We start from the raw sequence: 24,276 nt of genomic DNA, 5'->3' as shown, positions 1-24,276 counted from the left end.
ATTTATTTTACCTCTATATTTTTGTGTTCCAAATTCTTTCTGGATATCATCTAAATAAAGATGATCGTTGAAGTCCATAGAAGCAGATGAGATCATCAAGTGTGATTGTACAGAGGAAGAAAAGTTCTTACTTAGGTATTCCTTTGGAGATGAAAAATGGGATTCATGGATAGTAGATGATGATCCAGCAAAGGAAAAAAGCAGGAAAAAAACCAGGAGAGAACACTGTCACAGAATCCTAAAATAAGGAGATTTTTTTTCCTCTTAATATTTTATTTTTCTATATACATATATAGAAAGTTTTCAACATTCATTTTTGTAAGATTTTGTGTTCTAGATTTTTTTCTCCTTTCCTTTTCCTGTCTCCTCTCCAAGTCAGCAAGCAATAGGTTAATGTACACAACATTTACATATTTGTCATGTTGTAGAAGAAAAACCAGATCAAAAGAGAAGTAAACAAAAAAGGTGAAAATATTACACTTCGATCCACATTCAGTCTGCACAGTCTGGATGTAGTTCCATGCCAAGTCTATTGGATCACTGGCAATGCTGAGAAGAGCTAAGTCTATCATAATTGATCATCACATAATCTTGCTGTTACCATGTACAATGTTCTATTAAGGAGAGATTATGCATGAAGAGAGGGTGATGACCCAAAAACTGTAGAGAAGTCAGGAAGTAGAAGTAATTGAGAAGTCATTAGAGTTAGCAATTAAGAAATATTGATGGGGCAGCTAGGGGGCACAGTGGGAAGAGCACTGGCCTGGGATCAGGAGGGCCTGACTTCAGATTGGGTCTTAAGATACTTGACACTTCCTGGTTTTGTGAACCTGGCCAAGTCACTTAAGCTCAATTATGTCACCCCTTGTGAACCTGGCCAAGTCATTTAAGCTCAGTTATGTCACCCCTTCAACCCCACCTCCCAAAAAGAAAGAATTGGTAACAACAGTTTTAAGTAAACGACAAAGTCTGAAGCCAGACAGCAAAGGTTAGAAGTGGAGGCACCAATTGTAGATGGCTTTTCAATGGTGTGGCTCTAAATGGTGAGTGATCACCATTTAATAAAAAAAAAAAGTTGGAGATATCTTTAGGAGCAAAATGAAAGTTTATTATATGTTGCGAGAAGCGGGCATCCCTCCAGTTGCGAGCAATTGAAAGGAGGAGGCACCATTTGGGATAGGTCTGACACTTTAATAGTCCCTACTGCAAATAACCCCTCCCACCACTGACCCTTATCCTCATTGGCTGAGGGTCTTACATTCTAAACACAGGAACTACCCAGAAAATTGAATTTTGGCCAATAGATACATAACTGCACATATTTGATCGAGGTAGGAAGAAAATGATGTCATGGGCAAATAGCAGGAAGGGGACTTAAGCATGTACTTGAATCAGTGACCAAGGAGTATTTTCAGGCACATTCCAACTCTGGGGTAGATGAAGCCTTACTTGATCTTCACAACTGTCTTGAGAGATCTCACTCTATTTCGTTCACAAGGATGTAGCCATGAAGGGGGGAAGTATTGGGGAGAGATGGTCGTGTTTGAACATCAGAGAAAAACCCAATAAATAGGGAGAAATTGAAGAGTAATGAGAGAATGGGAATGATAATAGGAACAATCTGCTAGAGAAGACGAGGAATTGTTGTCATAGGTGCTTATATAAGAGTTTGCTTTCAGGAGGAGGGCCACTTCTTCAGAAGAAACAGGTGAAAAGAAAGGAATAGTATCTAAGGATATTCAGCACTTGATCTCAGTATTTAGTGGAGGGAAGTTAGAATAACCAGTGCAGGGATGGATGGCTTGGAAAAGAACAAAAGAGTGGAGGAATTTGAGTTCACTAGAACACTGAGAACAAAGAATAAAATGGACTATTATAAGATACAGGGAAATGACAAAATGACAAAAGATTATAATCAGATAAAAGATTTCAAAGCTTATGAACATGGAGATAAACTATTTGTGAGTTATGGCAAGATCAAGGGTTTGACCTTTGTGGGCTGAGGTAGAGTTATCACAGTAGACCATAGGAACTAAGTAGTTTGGAGAATTGGAAAGTAGGATCATTGATAGAATATTAGTATGTATTCCCTAGTTGAAATTCCATAATATGGGGTGGGGAGAGAGAAATTAGCATTATAAATTATCCACTCTGTACTAGGCACTATACTTAGTGCTTTATAATATATTGTCTCATTTGATCCTTACAATAACTTTACAAGATGGATGCTTGTTAAAATGTTATTGCCATTTTGCAGTTGAGAAAACTGAGGCACACAAAGAAAAATTATTTAAGTGACTTATCCAGAATCAAGCAAAAGTGTCTGAGGCTGGATTTGAAGTTAGATCTTCCTGACTCCAGGCCAGTTTTCTGTCCATTATAGCACCACCTAGAATTTTCATGCTAGCTAGTCTTAGTATTCTGTCAGGCACTATGGTAGAGACACTAATATTTCTTGTTGACTCCAAGAACCATTGATTTCTGTTTTTGTCTGCTTTAGTTTTAAGAAAGACTGTTTCTTAGCCAAGATTCCATTTTCTATTCTAAGCTAGCTTGATTCTTTCCTGAAGAGTTTTTATTTTGTTTTAAAAATCTTTTGGTACATTTATTTCTAGGTATTCACGTTATCCTTGTGGAAAATCTTTTTTTTCCTTTGAGTCTTTGCTTGTGAGTTGTCATGGATTTGACATGCAGTAATTTTGTTTGAATTTTTTTCCCCTCCTCCAGCTTCAGTTCCTGAATTGCTGCTTTGTGCCAAGGCTTATATTTTGGGGTGGGGGTAGTTGGCTGGCCCTATTTGGATTTGTTTTGGGTTCTTGCCCAGATCCTGGATTTCAGCCTTCTAGATCTTTGACCTTCATAGTACTAGAATCTTAGTGATGAGGTTAGTGGCTCCCCTTATGGTCGTGCAAAGGTTCTTCATGAAACCCAAATTATTAATTGGTAAAAAATGAAAGTTTATTGTTCCACAGGAAGCTAGTTCTACTAAGAGACTGACTTCTTTAGTGGCAAAGTCCTATTAGGGAAATGGAAAAGAGACTGAGAATCTGAGAAGAGAATCCTTTCTCAGTGGGCAGGATCAGAGCAAGTTGCTTTAGACCTTATGCAAAGAGTGAGTTTAGAAACTGCCCTTTAAAAGGAGCCTTGAGGCTTCAGGAAACCAAGGGTCCCAGGCCTAGATGTTTCTCAGTATCCAGCTCAGATCTCCTATTGGAATTAAACACTTCAAAGGGGTACTTTTTGGCCAAGATTTCTAATTGAATCAAAGGGTCTGGCTTCCTCAAAAGATAACTTATCTGGGGGAAAGGAGACTCCACAAAGGATCACAGATCAAAAGAGAACACAGTTTCAGAGTATTAATCTTAAAGGGAACAGTTTCCCTCTCCCTTCATCAGGACAACGTTTTTTAGATCTCAGAGCAGTTCTAGGCCTGCGATGTCTTGAGTCCTAATATTCTGACATCATGTCAGCTATTCCTTGAGGTTTACAATTCCCATCCTTAGAGCTTTTACAGGGAAGCCCTCTGCTCTTGCTCAAATGTCCTCTATGTAGTTGGTTGTGTTCGAATTCACTTTTCTTGAGTACTTATTCCCATTGAGCTTTTGACTGATCTTTGTCATTTTGGGATGAAAAACACACATTGTAGTTTCTTATTGGATTTCTTGATCCTTATTTAGTCTAGTGTTAGCTTCACAGTTTTGCTTGAATATGTGCGTGGAAGCTGGGCAGCTTGCTTCCTGTTTGAACTATCATTTTGTGAGGAAGTTGAGAGATTGAGATAGGCACTAAGGGGCAAATAGATAATGGTTACCAGTGGATTGGGTGATATATTTGAATAGTATGAACCTCAGAGGAGGAGGTTCTGAACTTAATAGTCATTTGCATTCCTGTAATACAAATTATTTTGCTATTGTCCAATAAATGAGTATTTATTTCTTCCCCATTCTTTATGACCTCTGCTCTGCTCTGCATATCTTTTGCACATAAGACTTTTCTATTATAGCTATAGATGCCTAAAGCTTTTGGCTAGACCAGGCATAGAAACAAAGGTAAAAGATAAAATAAATAGTTTTGGCAATTTGAAATGAAGCAGTTTTTAATATGAACAGAATCAGTGCAGAAGGAACTGTTAATTGGGAAAAAAACCTTTATATTAATTATGTTATTGAGTACCTGGTGTCTAAGACATAAAGGGAAAACACACACACACACAAGATCCATTCTCCATTGTATAAATGATGAAATGAAGAAAATTTTTGAAGAAATTACAAACTACTCACTTTTCTGTCCTTATTTCATTCTATTCCAATTACTGCTTTTTGCTGAAAACTTCTTTCATCCTAATAGTTATCTTTTTTCCCCCCAGGAAATGTTAGGTAATCCATCTGCAGACTTTTTTCCTGAAATTATTTAATTCTTGCTTTAAAATATTTTTTAATGGGAATTGGAAAATTGTTAAATTCTAACACATGGAATGCTACCATTGAGTAATCTTGTCCTTACTTTTCTTTCAGTTGGAAAGACATCTTTGATCACCAGATTCATGTATGACAGTTTTGATAACACCTACCAGGTATGTATTAAATTTTAATTGAAGCTATAAGATATATAGATGTATTTGGCATATTTAATCCCTTATTGTTCAATGTCAACAATTTGCTTTCTTTTCCATGAAGTTCACCCTTCATATCCCAAATAACTTCATACTCTATAACTATCTAGTCTTCTTTTGGATTCCCCCTCTAAAACATTTCCCAAATTTTCTTCTATATGTTTTTTGGCTTTTTTTTTTTTTTTTTAACTTTAAAAATTATGTCTAGTATATATCATAAGGTACTTTAAAGTTGTTACTGTTGTTGTTTTGGTTGTCTTTTACTAAAGACTATAATTTCCCCCATGGATTCTACCATCTATTGAAAGAGTAGACATTAAACTATTTTAGAACGGTTTGGATGTATCTCTTGCTTGTTTGTAGTGCTAGGAGCTAGTCTTAAGGTATTTCTTCTGGTTCTAAAATTCTAAGACTTTTTTATTTAAAACTGAGTAATTCTTAGATTCCACAGTTTTTCTGATGATCTCTAATGCATCAGTGCCTGTGTTGTTTTATTTTTAGTAAAGCACAATTTAAATATATACAACTTTCTAGGACTATATGTATTTCTTTAAAATGTTCATTTGCACCCATTGGTATTTTACTACTTTTCAGTAGTAAATAAAAAATAAGTGAGAACTATTAATGTTTATGGAAGATAATTCTGCTACCATTTCATTATCAATCAAACATTTTTCTTTTCCATTGAGTCAAGTGATGTATTTTTTCAGCAAAACAAAAACTTGTAAACTCCATAAATATACACATTTGGGATAAAATGTAATATAAATGAATAGTGACAATTTATATACTCTTTCATTCTCTTTTACCGGCAAACATAAATTTTCTGCCCTGTCTTCCTCTTCACTGGCTTGTCCTTTTTTCCCCTTTTCTCTCTTCTCTCTGTTCCTTCTGAAACTTCCCTGAACCTTTCCTTCTCTTCTTTCCTAAAAGCTTTCTCTCCCAGTGCAGGCTTGAATCTACAATACCACATTCAGTGCTCAGCATCCCACAGCCGGTTTTGTGTCAGATGCAGAAGTTGAACCTAGACCTTTGTGACTTTGAGGTCAGCTCTCTAGTCACTATTCCACACTACCTCTAGACTTAACAAATCCTGACTAGCATGTACATGTTTATGGAATAATAATGAATTCTACTACTTTCTGAAATAGATTATCTTGTTTTATTCTCACTACACTGGGGAATATAACACACTAAATATTATTATCCCTAGTTTCATATAATAAAATGGAAGTTTAAGGGACTTGAGACAACTTGTAGGAGAGGTGGGTTTCAAACCTAAACTCTTCAGTCATCCTGGAGACATCTTTCAGTAAAAATAAAAGGAATTTGAAAGAAAGCATAAATTATTTTAAAATATAATTTTTTGAGTTGAATTCAATATAGTATGTAGGTAATGCTCTAGATATGAATATAAAAGCACTGAAGTGTAATCCTGTTCCTGACTCTAAATTGTGTGTGTGTGTGTGTGTGTGTGTGTGTGTGTGTGTGTGTGTGTGTATGTGTGTGTGTGAAAATTCAGTGAAGAATCCTTTTAGCATTGGGAAAATGAGTGTGATTTTATTTCCAAAAATGGTCAGCTACTTAGGAGTGATCATATTGCCACTAGATTTTCTTTGACTGTTGTACATATTAGTTCCAATAACTAATTGTTTATTTCTTTAGCATATTGAAGGATAGAAATGATTTTATTCAGTGTCAATTTCTGAATTTTGTCTTGCTTCTAGTAAGCAAGAGATTCTCTTCTGAGGCTACCTTATATCTATTTTGTATGTATCATTTGTATGTGTTTGTATGCCATACATACATGGGGGAGGGAGATAAGAAAGAAGAGGGAGGGGGGAGAGGAAAAGGAGAAGATACAAAAAGGACAAGGAGAAGGAGAAGAAAAATAGTATGGTCTAACGGGCAGGTTGGGTGCCCAGAGGGCAGCAACTACTATTCTCTTGAGTGTCAAATGTAGTGGTTCCCATTGACATTAAAACATTATTCTCAAATTGTTTTTACCAAAAGTAATTGCTTAGATAACATTATAAAAGCAGTTAATACAAAATGTTCTCTGGAAAAGCTAGTTCATGCCTCACAAATACAGCATCCATGAGAAGAGTAAACATACACAGAGACTATACCAGTCATGAGGCACACATGTAAAAACATATGTGACAAAGGTTTAACTCACAGCATCTGCTCTAGAAGTTCTTTTCTCTCTATAAAGGCCCCATACAGAATCCTTTGTTGTTGTCTCTTTTCATCTAAAAGTCAGTCTGGGGAAATAAGTCAAGCATACTATGGGACTGTTAATCATAATATTTAACATTTTTATTCATCTTACAAACAAATATCTTCTTTGTTGGTAGAGTAGGTGGTGTAGAATTTTGGAGAAGGTACAGATCATGGTGAACAGAGACTTTAGAAAATAAGTAAGACTTCATTCATCAAACATTAATTAAGCTCCTAGTACTTTCAGGGGTGTGTATTCATTGCTGAGGTAGATATAAAGTTTAGGTAAGATAGACTTCTTTTTTGTTCTTGTGGAAATTGTTGTCTAGAGGGAAGAGGACAGCAGAACAATGTTATGAATGAATAAATATAACACATGACAGTACACAATAAGTACTTTGCAGTGGTACAAAGTACTGGGCTATGGGGATTTAAAAGGGAGAAGAATGATATTGAGTGCAGTGTCAGGAAAGGCTTTATCAAGATGTAGTGCCTTATTGGGTTTTTTTGTTTGTTTGTTTGTTTTTTTGTTTTCCTTTTTGAAGGACTAATGTTAATTAATTTCTTTTACTGAATTCCATTTTTTGTTTTGATGTTTACATTCAGCTTTGTGTAGTATATGTTACTTTGGGATGGCAGCCATTTTTTTTTTTTTTTTCATTTTTCCAAATCCATGCAAAGATAGTTTTGAATATTCACCTTTGCAAAATCTTATCTTTCCCCCCTTTGTCCAGTATCTCTCTCTCTAGACAACAAGCAATCCAATATAGATTAAACATGTGTGATTCTTTTAAACAAATTTCTATGTTCATCATGCTGCATAATAAAAATCACATCAAGGGGAAAAAAAGAAAATACAGAGGAAAAAAAATACAAGTAGACAAACAACAAAAAAGATGAAAATACTATGCTTTGATCCACATTTAGTCGTCATAGTTCTTTCTCTGGATATGATGACTCTTTCTGTCACTTCTATTGGAATTGCCTTGAAAAAACTTATTGTTGAAAAAAAGATAAGTTTATCACATAATCTTACTGTTGCTGTGAGGATGTACTTCCTTGTTGCTAAGGATATTGAATACCAGGCAAGGAGTTTAACTTTAAAAGAGGTAATGGGAAACCACTAATGATTTTTCACAAAGGAACAGCATGTTCAGATTTATATATTAAAAAGATAGCTCTTGGCATTTGAGTGAAGCAAAATTGGAGAGGGTTGGTTCCCGGAAGTGGAAGTAAAATTTGACTAGTATACCATTCAAGATAGGATCCAAAAAATGACTAAGATTTGGAATTTTTGGGTGAATGGCAGCATTCTCATGGTATTGTTCAAAGGAGGGCAGCATAGATCAAGTTAGAGAGACAGGTATAAGGATAACGTAGTAGTAGGAGAGATTTAAAGACCCTTTTTGCTGAATTGTGGGAAATAAAAGATTGAGTATAGACTTTGGGATCCTGTTATTTAAAATTGCTATCCTTTGTTTATTCATCACCTTCATTTCCCAATATATCCTCTCCTATCCAAAGACCATTCCTTTCAAAAAGTAATAGATACTTTAGAAAAGTAATAAAAGCATGAAAGCATTAAGCATTTAGTATTTTCCAGACCTTTCATAGGCACTGACCATATAAATAAAATGAATGAAGCAATTTCTAAACACAAAGAGGTTACATTATAACTAGAGAACTAATAATGATGTGTATGTAATAACTATTAGCAAGCAGAATAAACACAAACAAATAATATTGAAATACAAGGGAAGATACCAGCAGTTTAGCTTAAATCTGCATCTTGAAGGAAGAGAGGACTTCTGTGAGACTATTGTTAGAAGGAAGTATAGTGTGGATATGTAGGAAGGTCAATACAAAGGCATAGACTGGAGACTTTGAAGAACTGAGAAGAAACCGGTGATGAAGACCTTGATAAATTAAACAGAAAAACTTATATTTTATCTGGCTGGAATTGAGTAGGAGAATGACATCTGATTGGCAGGAGTTTTTAGAATAGATTGGAATAGAGTGAGGTTTGAGGCAGGGAAAACATTTAAGAGTTTATTGTCATAATCTGATAGGTGATAAAGGCCTTAACCTAAGGTGGTAATTTTGTGAGTAAAGAGAAGAGATTGGATACAAGAGATATTTGGGGAGGCAGAAAAAAAAATATTATTTGGTAGTTGAGGATAAAGAGGAATGTGAGTTGACTATACAGGCAAGACAGATGCTTAGGTGAAATAGGAAAGAAATAAGGGAGAGAGGCAGGCAACTTAGTGCTATTGAAAACATTTTATAAATATTATTTTTTATCCTCAAAAAAACCCCCAAAAACCTAGGAAATTAATGTGGTTATTTCCATTTTACCATTGAAGCATTTACAATTTATCACTGAGGCAGAAGTAAAGTGACTTCCCCCAAAGTCACATGCTAATAACTCAAAATATGAGACTGGATTTGAACTTAACTCAAGTCTTCCTGTCTCCAGACCCAGTGCTCCATTTACTGAATCACTTATCTGATCGTGCATTTACATTCATTTCCTACTCCTGTGCTTTTCCTTAGACTGCTATTCCTGGAAAGTAGTAGTCTAATAAAATTGCTTAGCTTTTTTGAAGGCTAAATTGAAGTTCTATTTCCTAATCTGATCCTTTCAGTTGTTCAATTGTTCTTTGGAAGAAATTACTTTGTATCTACTATGTCTTAATAGTTTATATTTAGTTTTCTGTGTATATGCTATTTTCCTGTTGTAAAGACAAAAACAGTCTGCTTTTTTTTGTCATCTCCAGCATAGAGCAGGGCCCCCATATATGTTAAGTGCTTAATTAATATTTATCAATAAATACATAAGTGCTTTAATTACACTTCTGTCTTCACTTTCTTAGATAGCCTGTTTTTGGTATACCTTCTCCTTTAAATGCTTGTCAAAGTCCTATATCCATTTTTTATGATCCAGACCAAGTAATGCCTCTCTGGCTTTCCATCAGTCTGAGTCTTTGCTGTCTCTCACATAGTTCATTTATGATAGCATAAAAAGTCTGCCTGATATCTTAGTTATTTTTGTATGCTTAACTCTTCTACAGTTAATTTCTTCCCTCTTATCTTCCAAATTTTAAGTTTCTTAAACATAAGTTTTTTATTATTCATCTTTGTATCACACTTTTATCTCTACCAGCATCTGCCAGATAATGGTCAGTTAATATTAAAGTGTGCCATTCATGCCACCTATTCTGGTACAGAGGGAAAACACTTGAGTTCTAATCCTGATTCTGTTTTGTGTGAACAGGAGGAAGTCACTTAAGCTTTCTGGGCCTGCTCATTTCCTTATCTATGAAAATAAGTGGGTTGAATTAGCTGATATTTAGGGGAAAGTCTATCTCTAACCTAAAATAATTCTTTTAATTACTTCTTTCCTTTTGATCTGGGATTCTTCATAATTTTAGTCATTCTTTTAAAAAAAAGATGAATTTATTGATTTTTTTTTTTTTTGGCTGTCACTGTAATCTCCCCAAAAGCATAAGACAAAATAGTAACATAAGGCAAACAAATATAACAAAGTATAAGACACCCCCCCAAAAAAAAAAAAAAAGTGAAAAAAAAAATCAGTTCAATTGATTAATTCATTGAAAAAGTCTGAAAATAGATACACTATGCAATACTTGTGGACCCTCTCATCTCTGCGAAGGGGGTGAGACTGTCCTCTTATATCCCTTCTTTCAAATTTTTTATTTTTATTTTTATTTTATTTTATAATTATAACATTTTTTTGACAGTACATATGCATGGGTGATTTTTTACAACATTATCCCTTACACTTACTTCTATTCAGATTTTTTCCCTTCCTCCCCCAACCCCCTCCCCCAGATGGCAAGCAGTTTTATATATGTTAGATATATTACAGTATATTCTCCCTTCTTTCAAATTATGCTTGTTCTTTATAATTTTTTAGCATTCAATTTTTTATGTATTTTGACTTGTTTTTTCTGTTAACATTGTTTTACATATTGTTTTCTTGGCTTTGCTTACTTTACCCTCTGCATCAATTCATTAGCATGAATTGTATCTGTATTCATTGTTTCTTATATCACAGTATTATATCATTGCAATCATGTGTCACGATTTATTTATTCATTCCCTAATCGATGGGCTTTTATTTTCTTTCCAGTTCTTTGCTAACATAAAAATATTTTGGTGTATTTCAGGACTTTATTATCAGTGATCTTTTGGGGGGGATGATACAAGCCTGGTAATGGAAACTCCAAGCCAAAGGATTTGGGCATTTTAGTGACTTTATTTACATAATTCCAGATTGTTTTTCAAAATGATTGTACTAGTTTGCAGCTTTCTACAAAAAATGCACTGGTGATACTATTTTCCCATGATTCCAGCACTAATTCCATCTTTTGTCTTTTTTTTTTTGGCTGATCTTCAAGGTGTGAAGCAAAACTTTTTTGATTTGCATTTCTCTTATTATTAGTAATTTGGAGCATTCTTTTATTATCTTTTGAGAACTGTTTATATTCTTCAGTCACTTTATTGGGAAGTGACTTTTGATCTGAGGTGTGTGTATATAATACATATGTATATATATATCAATAATTTATATATTTCAGAGACTAAGAAAATTTGATGCAAACTTTTTTCTTATTCAAGGTACATTAATTTTATCTGTGCAAAAGATTTTCAGTTTCATATAAATAGATTCATCTGTTTTTATCTTTTGTAATTGCTTCTGTCGCTTGTTTAAAAATATATCTGCTCATAGCTGTGAAGGCTATATGATATGTTTTTCTTTTTTTCTTGTATGATCTTTAATATTAAGGTCATATCTCCATTTAATATGTATACATATGGAATTATGGTATAAGATGTTGGTCTGAGTCTAATTTCTGCCAGCTTACTTTACAGTTTTCCCATCAAATTTTTTTTAAAAATCAGTTTTTTTTTATGTAGTTTTTTTCCTGGTTTATTAAACAGTGAGTTGTTGATTTTTCCCTTGCTCTTTCTTCCTTAGATTTACCTCTATTTTTTAACCAGTTTCAAACTGCTGCCTTTATAATATACTTTGAAATATAGAAGTGCTATTCTTTCTTTATCTGAACTTCTTTAAATAATTTCTCTTTGAGACTGTAGCTCTTGCTTTTTCAAATGAATTTTGTTAACATTTTATCAAGTTCTATTTTTAATCAAAAGTTAATTAATTTTGTTAGTACTGTCATTTTTATTATATTGGTATGGCCCCTCTATAAGCACTGGCTATTTATTTAGATATTTGTTATTCTTTATATCTTCAAGTATCTCTTAGTAATTGGATCTTTGTGTACTTCAGTAGATTAATTCCCAGATGCATTTTGTAGTTATTTGGAATGGAATTTTCCTTTCTGTTATTGCCTCTTAGATGTTGTAATTATTGTATAGTAATGTGGTTGATTTGGGGAGGAGAGATTATTTAGTAACATGCAATGCTATAAATCATGATATCATAAAAAAAAAATTCGGGATAGTTTTAACTTCTCTTTATCTGTCTTTATTCCCTGATTTTTTTTTCTCCCATTTTAATGAAGACATTTTAGAATTATTTTCAAATAAGTGAAAAGAGTTGACCCTCTTGTTTTACTCTGGTGTTGATTGGGGAAAGTTCTAATGTCCCCATTATATATAATTCTTTCTTTTGATTTTGGATACATACTTTTTAAGATAATGAAAAAAAGATTTCCCCAAAATCTAGACTTTTTAGGGTATTTAGCATGTATGAGTATTGTACTTGCTTTTTCAAAAGGTTTTTCCTGTTGTGACAATGTGATTATTTTGTTTTATATAATTCAGTGTTCCCAGTCTGAACCATGGATAATTGCTATTATTTGGCTGATGTTAAAAGTCATCTTTTTGTGTTTTGTTTTATAGGCAACAATTGGTATTGACTTTTTATCAAAAACAATGTATTTGGAAGATCGAACAGTAAGTAGAATTTAAGTTTTGCAATTTTCTTCAGTATTCCATATAAGAAAATGAAGATCAAGGATTTGATCAGTATTTAGAACCAAAAGTAGTGAGAATTTAATGGTATTTTCCTGAAAATTTGACAATTTATGCAATCATTTGCTATCACAGATATTGAAATCCAACCCATTCTCCAGCTCAGTGACTTACTTAGAGCGTAATGGGGAGAAGAAGATTTACACAACCCTTTTGCCTTGAACCCCAAGAGGAGCAAGAGAAATTGAAAGAACTAACTATAAGCTTGGAAAAGACTTAAAAGAATATTTTTTCCTTCTTTCCCAGGGTATAGGCATTAAGGGATGTTTGGGTTATAGTTCTGTGGCTCGATAAAATATCTTTCTATATAATACTTTGTTGAAAGTGAATGCTTATTCACTGTAAGTATAATGTATATACTTGCTAGGGTCTTTTCAGCGATTCTTTTTAGGGACCTTTCTTAGATAAATACATTGAAAATGAAGACAGCTGGCAGAATTAAAAATAGAAAAGAGAAGAAAAACCTAATATCTTTACCAGATAGTCCTCTTGTATTTATTTATTTTTTAAATAGTTTTTTATTTTCAAAATTGTAAAGGGCTGAAACTCTCCAGTTAATGCACTGAGGTCAGACAATCGAGCACTTAAGGCTAATTACCGATTGGACAATACTCTATAAGAACATTGGAAAATGGCCCTTCCCACTATCCTGTGCTGGCCTAATCATTTGATGTATACAGAAAATTGTAAGAGGGACTAGGGGGTGGAGTAAGACTAGCTAGAGTCACTTCTGGGTGGGAGACGAAGAGGTGAGGTCTCAAGAGACTGGGTCCATCGCCTTGACTTCTTTCGCTAAAGACCAAGGACTTTTGTTTATCCTGACTCTAGCTGATTCTAAGGTATCCAGGGTGCTAACTCGGTTATCACACAAAATACATGCAAAGATAGCTTTTAGCATTTGCCCTTGCAAAACTCTGTGTTCCAAATTTCTCTCCCTCCCACAGAAAGCAAACAATTCAATATAGGCCAAACATGCAATTTTTACAAACATACTTCTATGTTTATTATGATAGCCCTTTTTTTGGGAGAAAAATGTCATTGACTTAGGCTAGAGAGATGATATTTTATTTTGTATTTTAACCCAGATCTTGTGAGTTCTTTAATTTGGGGGATTTTTAGAAGTGAATTTCTAGCAGAAAGAATTTTCTACTTGCTTTTATTCTCCTCCCTTTCCCTTATGAGAGTACAACTACCTGATTTTTTTTACAGTAGAGTAAAAAACATTTCTCTTTTTAATTGAGTTAGTATTAGGGAAAATATTAATAATTACCCCAATAGTCTTTTCACTCTGGACCCTGGTTAACAGTGACACAGCTGAATTTGGTGGCAGCTCAGCCAACTGTAAGTCCTTCTTTCTGTTGTAACAAGTAACAGGAGTACAGTCTGTTTCACTGATGCCTCCATTTTTATCCTGTATCATCATGAATTGGATACCAGCAAAGGAATTCACCTTAAGCAATCTGGAAGGGCTAATAGTTTGGAATCTCAAAGAATGGAGGGGAGAGTATTGGGGGGGGGAAGGAAAGCTGTATGTCTTTTGTTCTGGAACAATTTTCACCAGATTCCAACATGTAGCATGAGTACTTTTGATCCTTCTTTGTGGGATGGGAATTGTTCCTTGTTCCTATATGTACTCTTTTAATTCCTGCATGAGTTTGTAGTTGTTCACCTCCCACCCATCCCCACCCCTAAAACATTATTACTTTTTTTTTTTTTTTTTTTTTTTTGAATTTTTGGTATTAGTTTGGCTTTTTTTTTTTTTTTTTTTTTTTTTTTTTTATTTACTTTCTCCCATCCCACAGATCAGGCTGCAGCTGTGGGATACTGCGGGTCAGGAACGTTTCCGTAGCCTCATTCCCAGTTACATCCGTGATTCCGCTGCAGCTGTAGTAGTTTACGATATCACAAGTAGGTATTTTGCACTGGGTTGACTTTTCTTATTTTTCTTGCCTGTTTGACTGATTTTGTTGTCAGGTACGGTTGCAATTATGGGACACAGCAGGTCAAGAGCGGTTCAGGAGCTTGATCCCTAGCTACATTCGTGACTCCACTGTGGCAGTTGTTGTTTATGATATCACAAGTGAGTGGGGGGAATTCTGCATTTCTAATCCTATCTCAGCCTCTAGCTTAGCTGCATGCTCTTATCATCATGTGCTCATTTTTCATAATGGCATGTAAAACATTCTGTACCATAACAAAATTTAGAATGGACAGGCCAGATCAGAAACGTGTATTCTGGTGATTTTTAAAAACATGCTTTTACTTACACTGTACTTGATCTTCCTCTGACTTAATCATGGCAGTCTATCACCCTTAGGCCTAGCCCTGACTTTGGTTAGAGGAATGCCTTCTTTTCTTCTAACTGGCTCTAAAATTTCTTTGGAAATGATTTATGAATTTAAGCATTTCACTTTTTTAGCTTTTCAAGATTCTTAAGTCTTAGGGAAGTTTCTGCTGCTTGACTTTTCTCCACCTTAACCTCACTGCCAGTTTATAAGTGGCAATAGGGGCAGAGAGTGAGGAGGTGGAGAAACTGCAACACTGCATTTTTCTGTTAAATATTCATTTTCATTTGATGGAATCTAGGTTACATGACTAAAACTTTTTGTTTGTTTGTTTTTTTGGCTAACAAATTATTCTGTCATTTCTCACTAAGAATTTGTAAAATTTAGAGACTGAACTATCAGTGGTCTCTTCTCCTACTGCTTCTTAAAAAGACTGTATTTTGAATTACTGTGGAGAATTGGTTATTAAAGAAGAGGTTACTGAAATTCTCCACATGAAATTAATATTTGAAGTGGTTTAAGGAACTCATGATTATTTTAGAGTGCCTTAAAGTTTACAAAACCTCTTCTAAACAGCTGCCCACATTTTACAAATGAAAGAAATGAGAGAAATTAAGTGACTTAACATAAACAACAGAGCTAAGATTCAAATCTAGATCAACTGAATCTAAATCGAGTAAGTCAAGAAATCTGAATACCATTTGAGTAAGAGAGAAAAAGTTCAGAGTGCTCTTTACCTTAGTATAATTTTAGAATAGAGAGACCATAGCATTAGTAGATAGAGTATCCTCTGTATCTGGAAAATCTGGGTGAGTTTAAGTCTCATCTTCATTGGTGAAGTGAGTTTGTTTCCTCTCTTTACCAAACCAAAATCACACATTTGGACCAGAAATTTGAGAAGGCAATGTCTAGGTTATTTTGATTTTTTAAAAAAATAACAGTTTTGGGGGGCAGCTAGGTGGCTTAGTGGATAGAGCACTAACCCTAAAGTCAGAAGGATCTGAGTTCAAATTTGGCCTCAGACATTTAAGGCATCCTAGCTGTGTGACCCTGGGCAAGTCACTTAACCCCAGTTGCCTCCACAAACAAATAAAAAACAGGTTTTTTGTTATGAGCCTGAATGGTTGGTGGTTGTTACTTCTTGACTATCAAAGTATGTAAAGAAGTATAAATTAGATTTGTCTGGCAGTAAAATAGTAACAGTTTAAATTAAGTTTGTAATTCATATTCTTTTGCTACATGCAAGCTTCTTTCTTGCCACTTTATACTAGTCTTCCCAAAAAATGTATGTCTGTTACTGTGCATTGACACGTTTTGCAGCTTAAAAGTTTTTGTGCTTACTTTAACTAAAATGGGGAACCAAAGTGGGATAAAGGGAATTTTTTTTTAATGGCAATAAATTTGAGATTAAACATATTGTCTGGTTTTGTTTCTTGTGCGAAAGTATTTTGAAATGTTCTACAGAAGAGTTCATACCAATTGTAGAACTGCATTTTATTACAGGTGTTTTTCTGGCATATGAGATCATTAAATCCTTCTGTAGTTAAAGTGATCACAAACTGATTAAGCAGTGCAAATGGTGATGTTTAAAAGCTCCTTGAAAGCTTTTTTCCCCCCCAATATAATTTATTTTTATTTATTTATTACCAATTCTCTGGACTTGTTGGGACTTAATGGCTGACATATTTTTTGACATGCTTTACTTTGTGGAATAAATGTAAGTGATGAAAAAGCAGGGAGGCAATATAAAGCCATATTATCTGATACATCTGTCACTACTTGCAAATACATACCTACATATATTACACATACACACACACATAAATAATTTCTAAAATTAATCCCTATGTTTATTTTATAAATCACAGAATGCATTTTTTTTTTTTTAACATGTAAACTATCTTCTCTGTATAGTTAAACTACTGACAGCTGCCATCAGATAAAATGGAATTATGTTGCAGGCACATTAAAAGGGTGGGTCTTAATGTGCCAGACCCCACCAGGGTGGTATGGTTTTCCATCACCTGGGATGGTATCTACAATAATACTCATCTTTTTGTCCATCCTCCCACACCAGATGTAAACTCATTCCAGCAAACCACAAAATGGATTGATGATGTCAGAACGGAAAGGGGAAGTGATGTCATCATTATGCTAGTGGGAAATAAAACAGATCTTGCTGATAAGAGGTATGGAGTGAATTTCTTTTAGGGCATTTGATATCTACCTTGAGCAACCTGTCCTTAGTCTCCTGGGAAATATCATTGATAGAGATAATATCAGCCAGTTTAGGACCTATTTTGAAACTTGGGTGGATTCATACTTTCATTCATTTTGGCTACCACACTATAGGATTGGTAAAGTTGCTAACAAGCCAGTATTTTCAGTTGGCCAGCATTTTATGAAAGAAGTAGCTTGCTTCTTAAATGTGTATGGTGTTACAGCCAATAGATTTTTGGTTTGGTTTTATTTTGATTTTGGTAACCCTAATTGGTGCAGAACACATTTCATCCATGTCTTTTCATACTATATGATTCATATCTGTGTCTTTCTATAAGTTTGTCATAAAGGGCCAACTGTCAGGCATTTTTCATTTCTGTTTTCCTCATTCTTATTACAGATCAACCCAATTTCTTTCCCAAAACTTATGTAGCTTAAAAAAGATGTCATTAAAATGAGGTAAAGTCTCATTTATTTAAACTCACCTACAACAGAGGTGGTGTAAGAGAGTTTATAGAAGAAAGATTATCTTGTACTTCTGGAGACTTGTAAGTGAAGCAGTACTTTGCACATATAACTTATACAAAAATACTTTTAAAATAAATTATATCTTAAAATTATTTGTCTATAGAGAGATTAAAGCTCCATCATTTTTTTTCTTGGCAATATTCCACTAACCATGCTTTGGTGAGATAGTTTGTTTATTAATTTTATGTCCCTTAGTTATTTTTGGTTATAAATAAATCAGACTTTTGAGTTGACCTGAAAGGCTTCATTTTGGTATCTTAGTGAAATTAGTAAAGTGGTCTTCAGGATACAGAATACACAGTGTTTTAGTGTTAATTACTTTCAAGGTTCCTAATTTGAGTGAATGATTCTTTTTGGTGAAAACTTTAATGGGCTAGTTATGTTTTGGCTTTAAATATATTAATTGCTCTCTTTTTAAGAAGTGCTTATTTCAGTGTCTAGCATTGCATGAAAGAGTGATATTAATATTCAGGTCTTGAATTTATGGCCCTTATTAAATACTTGGCAAGGGAATTGGCTGTGCATAGCCCAGTTAATTCCCTTAGCGACAGTATTAAAAGTGTTGGTTTCGTTATACAATAAAAAGACCATCTTTTGCTTTGAAATTAATTTTTTTTTTTTTAAAGAAAGTCTGCTTGAAAATGAATTGCTGTGGTCTAATAAGTATTTTCCTTGAATAGCCTTTTATTTTGTCTCATGGGGATTTGGATTAAGCTGATAACTCATTCATCACAAAGCTAAACTTTAACTACTGGGAAAGTTATAAGGATCATAACAGCTCATATTTGTGTAGCACTTGACAGTTTACAATACACATTCCTTAAACTACCTTTGTGTTCAGTATTGCTAGTATCATACAGAGGAAACTGAGAATCTCCTGGAAGGGAATAACTTGTTGGTACTTTAAAAGTAAAAAATGAATAGTTTTCTAGATTAGTTGCCTCTTACCTGAAGTTGATGCTGAGCATCAACATCAACTGATGTTCCCTTACCTGAAGTTTCCTGATTTGATTACTTTCAGCACTGAGGTGAATGTTATATTTATTGAAAGGAAGGTAAAAACAGAATAGGACTAGGAAATTTTTTTTGTTATTGCTACTAAGTTTATATTGAACATAACCAGCCTGAGAACTTTTCTTCAAGCAATAATGTTACTCTACCTATTTTAAGGTAAGGTACAATCAGTTCAGAATGCCTTTGTCCCCTAATCATTGTTCTGTTATAGCCCCTCAAGATGCCTAGTTAGTCAGTAGGCACTGAACATTTGTTTGACAAATTTTGACTTTAATAAAGATACTATGTGATGTTAAAAAAAAAAAAAGTATTTTTAAAATGCAGGGTTAAAGCAGGGTTTGGGAATGTCTGGCTTATAAGCCATGTAAAATCTGAAAAATTAGTTGTATAATACAATCTTCCACTGTTTTGAGTTCTATAAGTTGATAATTTTGTATGGCCTGTGAATGATATAACTATCCAAAACACACACACACACACACACACACACACACACACACACACACACACACACACACACACTCCAAATGGCCCTTGGCCAAAAAGAGATTCCCACTTCTGGATTAAAGGAAGGTATTTGTACATGATACTGCTCTCATTTTAGGAGCTTTAGATACTCAAGACAATCTTTGCATTTCCAGAAATACTTTACAAGTTGTAGGTACCTGATTTTCATTTCTTTATTTTTATTAATTTTACGATTATAACATTTTTTGGCAGTACATATGTATGGATAATTTTTTACAACATTATCCCTTGTACTCCTTCTGTTATGAATTTTTCTCCTCCTTCCCTCCACCCCCTCCCCTAGATGGCAGGCATTCCCATATATATTAAATATCTTATAGTATATCCTAGGTACAATATATATGTGCACAATTGAATTTTGTTATTGTTGTTGTTGCAAAGGAAGAATTGGACTCGGAAGGTAAAAATAACCTGGGGAGAAAAACAAAAATAATGCTAACAGTTTACACTCATTTCTCAGTGTTCCTTCTCTGGGTGTAGCTGATTCTGTCCATCATTGATCAATTGGAATTGGATTAGCTCTTCTCTATGTTGAAGATATTCACTTCCATCAGAATATATCCTCATATAGTATTGTTGAAGTGTATAATGATCTCCTAGTTCTGCTCATTTCACTCAGCATCAGTTGATGTAAGTCTCTCCAAGCTTCTCTGTATTCATCCTGTTGGTCATTTCTTACAGAACAATAATATTCCATAACATTCATATACCATAATTTACCCAAGCATTCTCCAATTGATGGGCATCCATTCATTTTCCAGTTTCTAGCCATTACAAAAAGGGCTGCCACAAACATTTTGGCCACATACAGGTCTGCAGATACCTGATTTTCAAGAGCATGTACTTAATATCCCTTATGGTAAATATATTTAAGATATAATATTCAATACTAGTAGTGATTCCTTTTGAATATCCTTGACCCCTTATTCCATATACCAACTGACATTATTCTAGATTGGGTACAAATTCTCTTTGTTCTTTAGCTTCCCATCAACTTAGTGTGAGGCTGAATGAGAAATGAGAAAACTAATTCTCAGGATTTTGAAATTTTAATATTCAGGAAGCTTCTTGATGGACTTTTGCTATAGTTTTGTCTCAAATCATCTCTTTTTTTCTATTCTTTACAGGCAAGTGTCTATTGAGGAGGGAGAGAGAAAAGCCAAAGAGCTTAATGTTATGTTTATTGAAACAAGTGCAAAAGCAGGATATAATGTAAAACAGGTGAGTACTAAAGGTATATGGAGGATGGAAGGTAGAGATAACAGGAGATGACGTTGCTAAGTCTTCCACAAATAGAGAAGACTTTGTTCCTTTAAAGAAAAACTTAAGATGCCTATTAGTTTCAGAGTTTTAACTTCCTATTGTTGCTTTCCTACAATCAACCGGGTTTTTATTTTGTTTGCCACACATTGTGAAGATTGGCATAGCAATTCATAAAATTTAGAAGAAAACTGAGTCTTGGAGGAGAGAAGGGGCTTTACTGAAGTGTTCTTTCTTTCTTTTTTTTTTTTTTTTTTGAGGCTGGGGTTAAGTGACTTGCCCAGGGGTCACACAGCTAGGAAGTGTTAAGTGTCTGAGACCAGATTTGAACTCTGGTCCTCCTGATTTCAAGGCTGGTGCTCTATCCACTGCGCCACCTAGCTGCCCCTTGAAGTGTTCTTTCTTATGTGCTCCAATGCTTCCACTTCATACTTCAGTATTTTAAGAAATGGCACTTTGTTCTTTTGGAAAGAACAAGCTTAATTACTTTCACAGCTTCAATAAAATTATCAGAAATCTTCATATTGTTCAGCCATCAACTTAAAATGAATGTGAGAAATAATGTCAGTAAATTTTTATAACTAGCTTTCTGCAAGAGATTGTCCAGTCTGAGTGAATAATAAGGACAATATTTATGCTTAGTACATTAGGAAGTGATGATTTGAAATAAGCTGCATAAAATAGCACAATGATTGATAAATGAAGAAGCTAAGGCTCAGACAAAGGAACTGACTTTCCTAAGGTAACAGTAAGTGGCACAATCAGGTTGTCTGTCAGTAAATATGTACTATGCATTGTGCTAGATATTGAGGATACATATACGAAAGAGAGTCCTTTCCTGAGGGCATTTACGATCCAATTGGAGAGGCTAACAGGTAAAAGAAAGCTGAAAAGGGGTAGAGGGTAGTGGGAAGTTTTATCTGTGCAGTGCTTTTTTTCACTATATTACATTGCTTTGAGAGGTTAACCTAGAAATTACAGCCTACACAGCCTCAACAGTGCCAAAAAATAATACAGAATTCTGGCAGACCTCTGAATGTTCAGTGGTTGGCATATATTCCACAAGAACCATATATCCTAAGGATATAATGTTCTTTAGGATGAACAGTACCACAGAATATAAAAAGCTAACCTCAGAGTTGTAAAGACCTGGATTCAAGTGCAGCCTCTGATGAATACTGAGTGATCCTTTATGATCCTTATGTGGAGCTGTCAAAACTATGTACAATACTGAAGGTGTAGTATCTCACTAGGGCATAGTACATAAATAATATTACCTACCTATTCTTAGAAACTAGGTCTTTCTTGAATCCAGGTCTTTACAACTCACAATTTATTCAGCCATTCTCCAATTGATGGGCATCCACTCAGTTTCCAGTTTCTGGCCACTACAAAGAGGGTTGCCACAAACATTCTTGCACATGTGGATGCCTTTCCCCTATTTAAAATCTCTTTGGGATATAAAACCAGTAGTAACGCTGCTGGATCAAAGAGTATGCACAGTTTGATGACTCTTTGAGCATAGTAGAACATATATTTTTATTAGTATTTTATAGTTGAGGAATTTAAATGTAAAGTAATGAAGTTACTTTTTGAAACTCACATAAATACAGGTAGTAAATGTCAGAATTGGAATTTGAAGCCAGGGCCTGCATTCTCCAGGTTCCATATCCAGCTTTTCTCAAAAGTCAAATACAGTGTTAAACCTTTGGAGTCAATCCAAGCTAAAATCTTGGTCCTAAAGTTGTATGCATGTATGTGGAGAGATCACTTAATTTCTATATTTTTCTAATGCAGAATTGATGGACTTTAAAAGGTGTAGAAAAGTTTTGAAAGACTTTTTTTGGGGGGAGGGGGGGTCAAAGCCATAATAAAAACCAACAGCATGTGTATTCTATATGTATATCAATTTGTAACCAAGAATGATTTTTTAAAATTTATTTTTTAATTAATGCAGTATTTTTTTAATTAATAGCTTTTTATATACAAAGCCATATATATGGCTAATTTTTTAGCATTGACCCTTGCAAAATCTTCTGTTCCAACTTTTCTCCTCCTTCTCCCCACCCCCTCCTCTAGATAGCAGTTAGACCAATACATGTTAAATGTATTAATGTATTAAAAAGTATATGTTAAATACAATATATGTATACATATTTATACAGTTATCATGTTGCACAAGAAAGATCGGATTTAAAAAGGGGGTAAAAGTAACCTGAGGAGAAAAAACAAAAATGCAAGCAAACAATAACAGAAAGAGTAGAAATGTTATGTTGTGGTCCACACTCATTTCCCAGTGTTCTTTCTCTGGGTGTAGCTGATTTTGTTCATTACAAATCAATTGGAACTGATTTGGATCCTCATTTGGAGCCACGTCCATCAGAATTGATCATCATATAATATTGTTGAAATGTGTAATGATTTCCTGGTTCTGTTCATTTCCCTCAGCATCAGTTCATGTATGTCTCTCTAAGCCTTTTTGTATTCATCTTGCTGGTCAAATTTCTTTGAAAAGTCTGTTAAACCAGTACACATAAAAAGAATCAAAAGGTGCTTCATGGACAGCATGTAAAAATCAGCCAATATTATGTCAAATAAGAAACAATAAATGAATGGCTTTGTGGATTTATTTATAGAAATGGATTTGAGAAATTGCAAAGTGGCTATGTAATTAAATGGTGGAAACTATTACAAAAAGTTAGCATCTACTAGATCTCCAGAAATACTTAAATTCCCTCTTCTCTCCTTCTCTTCATTATATTCCTCAGACAAAATCTGTCTCTACCATCTCTTCATTCATTCCATTCTCTGACAGAGGCCACTCTTCCTCTCTACATGTACTTTCGATTTCATCTCCTCTTCTCCAGTAGCTTAATCAATTTTCTCTCATCCTCAGTTTCTATCTTCTAGTTCCTTCCCTGGCACCTACAAACATATTTAGGTTTTCCCATCTTTAAAATTAAAAAAAAAACAAAAAAACAAAAAACCCTCACTAGTTCTTACTATCCTGAGAAAGGATGTGTATGTGTGAATTTCATTATCTTCTCACCAAGAAAACATTGTACACAACAAAAAGTTTGTGTAATTGTAATTGACTCAACAATGAGGTGATTCAAGTCATTTCCAATAGACTTGTGATGGAGAAAGCTGTCTGCATCTGGAACGAGAACTATGGATACTGAATTTGGATCATAGTATAGTATTTTCACCTTTTTTGTTGTTTGTTTGCTTGGGTTTTTTTTGGGTTATTATTTTTTTTTTCATTTTTCCCCTTTTGATCTGATTTTTTTTGTGCAGCATGACATATATGGAAATATGTTTAGAAGAATTGCACATGTTTATCCTAAATTGGATTCCTTGTTGTCTAGGTAAGGGAGGAAAGGGGAAGGGATTTATAAGGCTGAATTTATTTTGAAAAATAAAAGCTATTGTAATTTAAAAAAAAATCACTAGGTTTAGAATTAGAAGGGGAAAAAATATCCTTTCCTCTCCATTTCTCAGCTTTAACTCATTGAATAATCTATATTTAGGGCCTCTACAACTTCTCTTTTTCCTCTTCTGAATCCCTCAGAATGGCCTCTATTC

The 24,276-nt window shown here is 34.2% G+C and overlaps 1 protein-coding gene across 2 annotated transcripts in view; it reads left to right on the top strand.

The window, feature by feature from the left end:
• The window catches only part of RAB6A (RAB6A, member RAS oncogene family), a 79,075-nt gene that overhangs the window by 41,357 nt on the left and 13,442 nt on the right, over window positions 1-24,276 (top strand). The window contains exons 2-6 of one of the 2 annotated variants that reach the window (XM_074304031.1): window positions 4,515-4,573; window positions 12,725-12,778; window positions 14,831-14,936; window positions 17,219-17,330; window positions 20,559-20,652. In XM_074304031.1, coding sequence (XP_074160132.1) covers window positions 4,515-4,573; window positions 12,725-12,778; window positions 14,831-14,936; window positions 17,219-17,330; window positions 20,559-20,652 — 425 coding nt within the window. Of the gene's footprint in view, window positions 1-4,514; window positions 4,574-12,724; window positions 12,779-14,658; window positions 14,765-14,830; window positions 14,937-17,218; window positions 17,331-20,558; window positions 20,653-24,276 lie in introns of both variants that reach the window. The other variant, XM_074304032.1, reaches the window with a different exon arrangement.

The sequence above is a fragment of the Sminthopsis crassicaudata genome, chromosome 3 (assembly GCF_048593235.1).
Source record: "Sminthopsis crassicaudata isolate SCR6 chromosome 3, ASM4859323v1, whole genome shotgun sequence".
Lineage (NCBI taxonomy): Eukaryota > Metazoa > Chordata > Mammalia > Dasyuromorphia > Dasyuridae > Sminthopsis > Sminthopsis crassicaudata.
The sequence above is the reverse complement of the archived record's forward strand: the minus strand, read 5'-3'. Positions and strand labels throughout refer to the sequence as shown.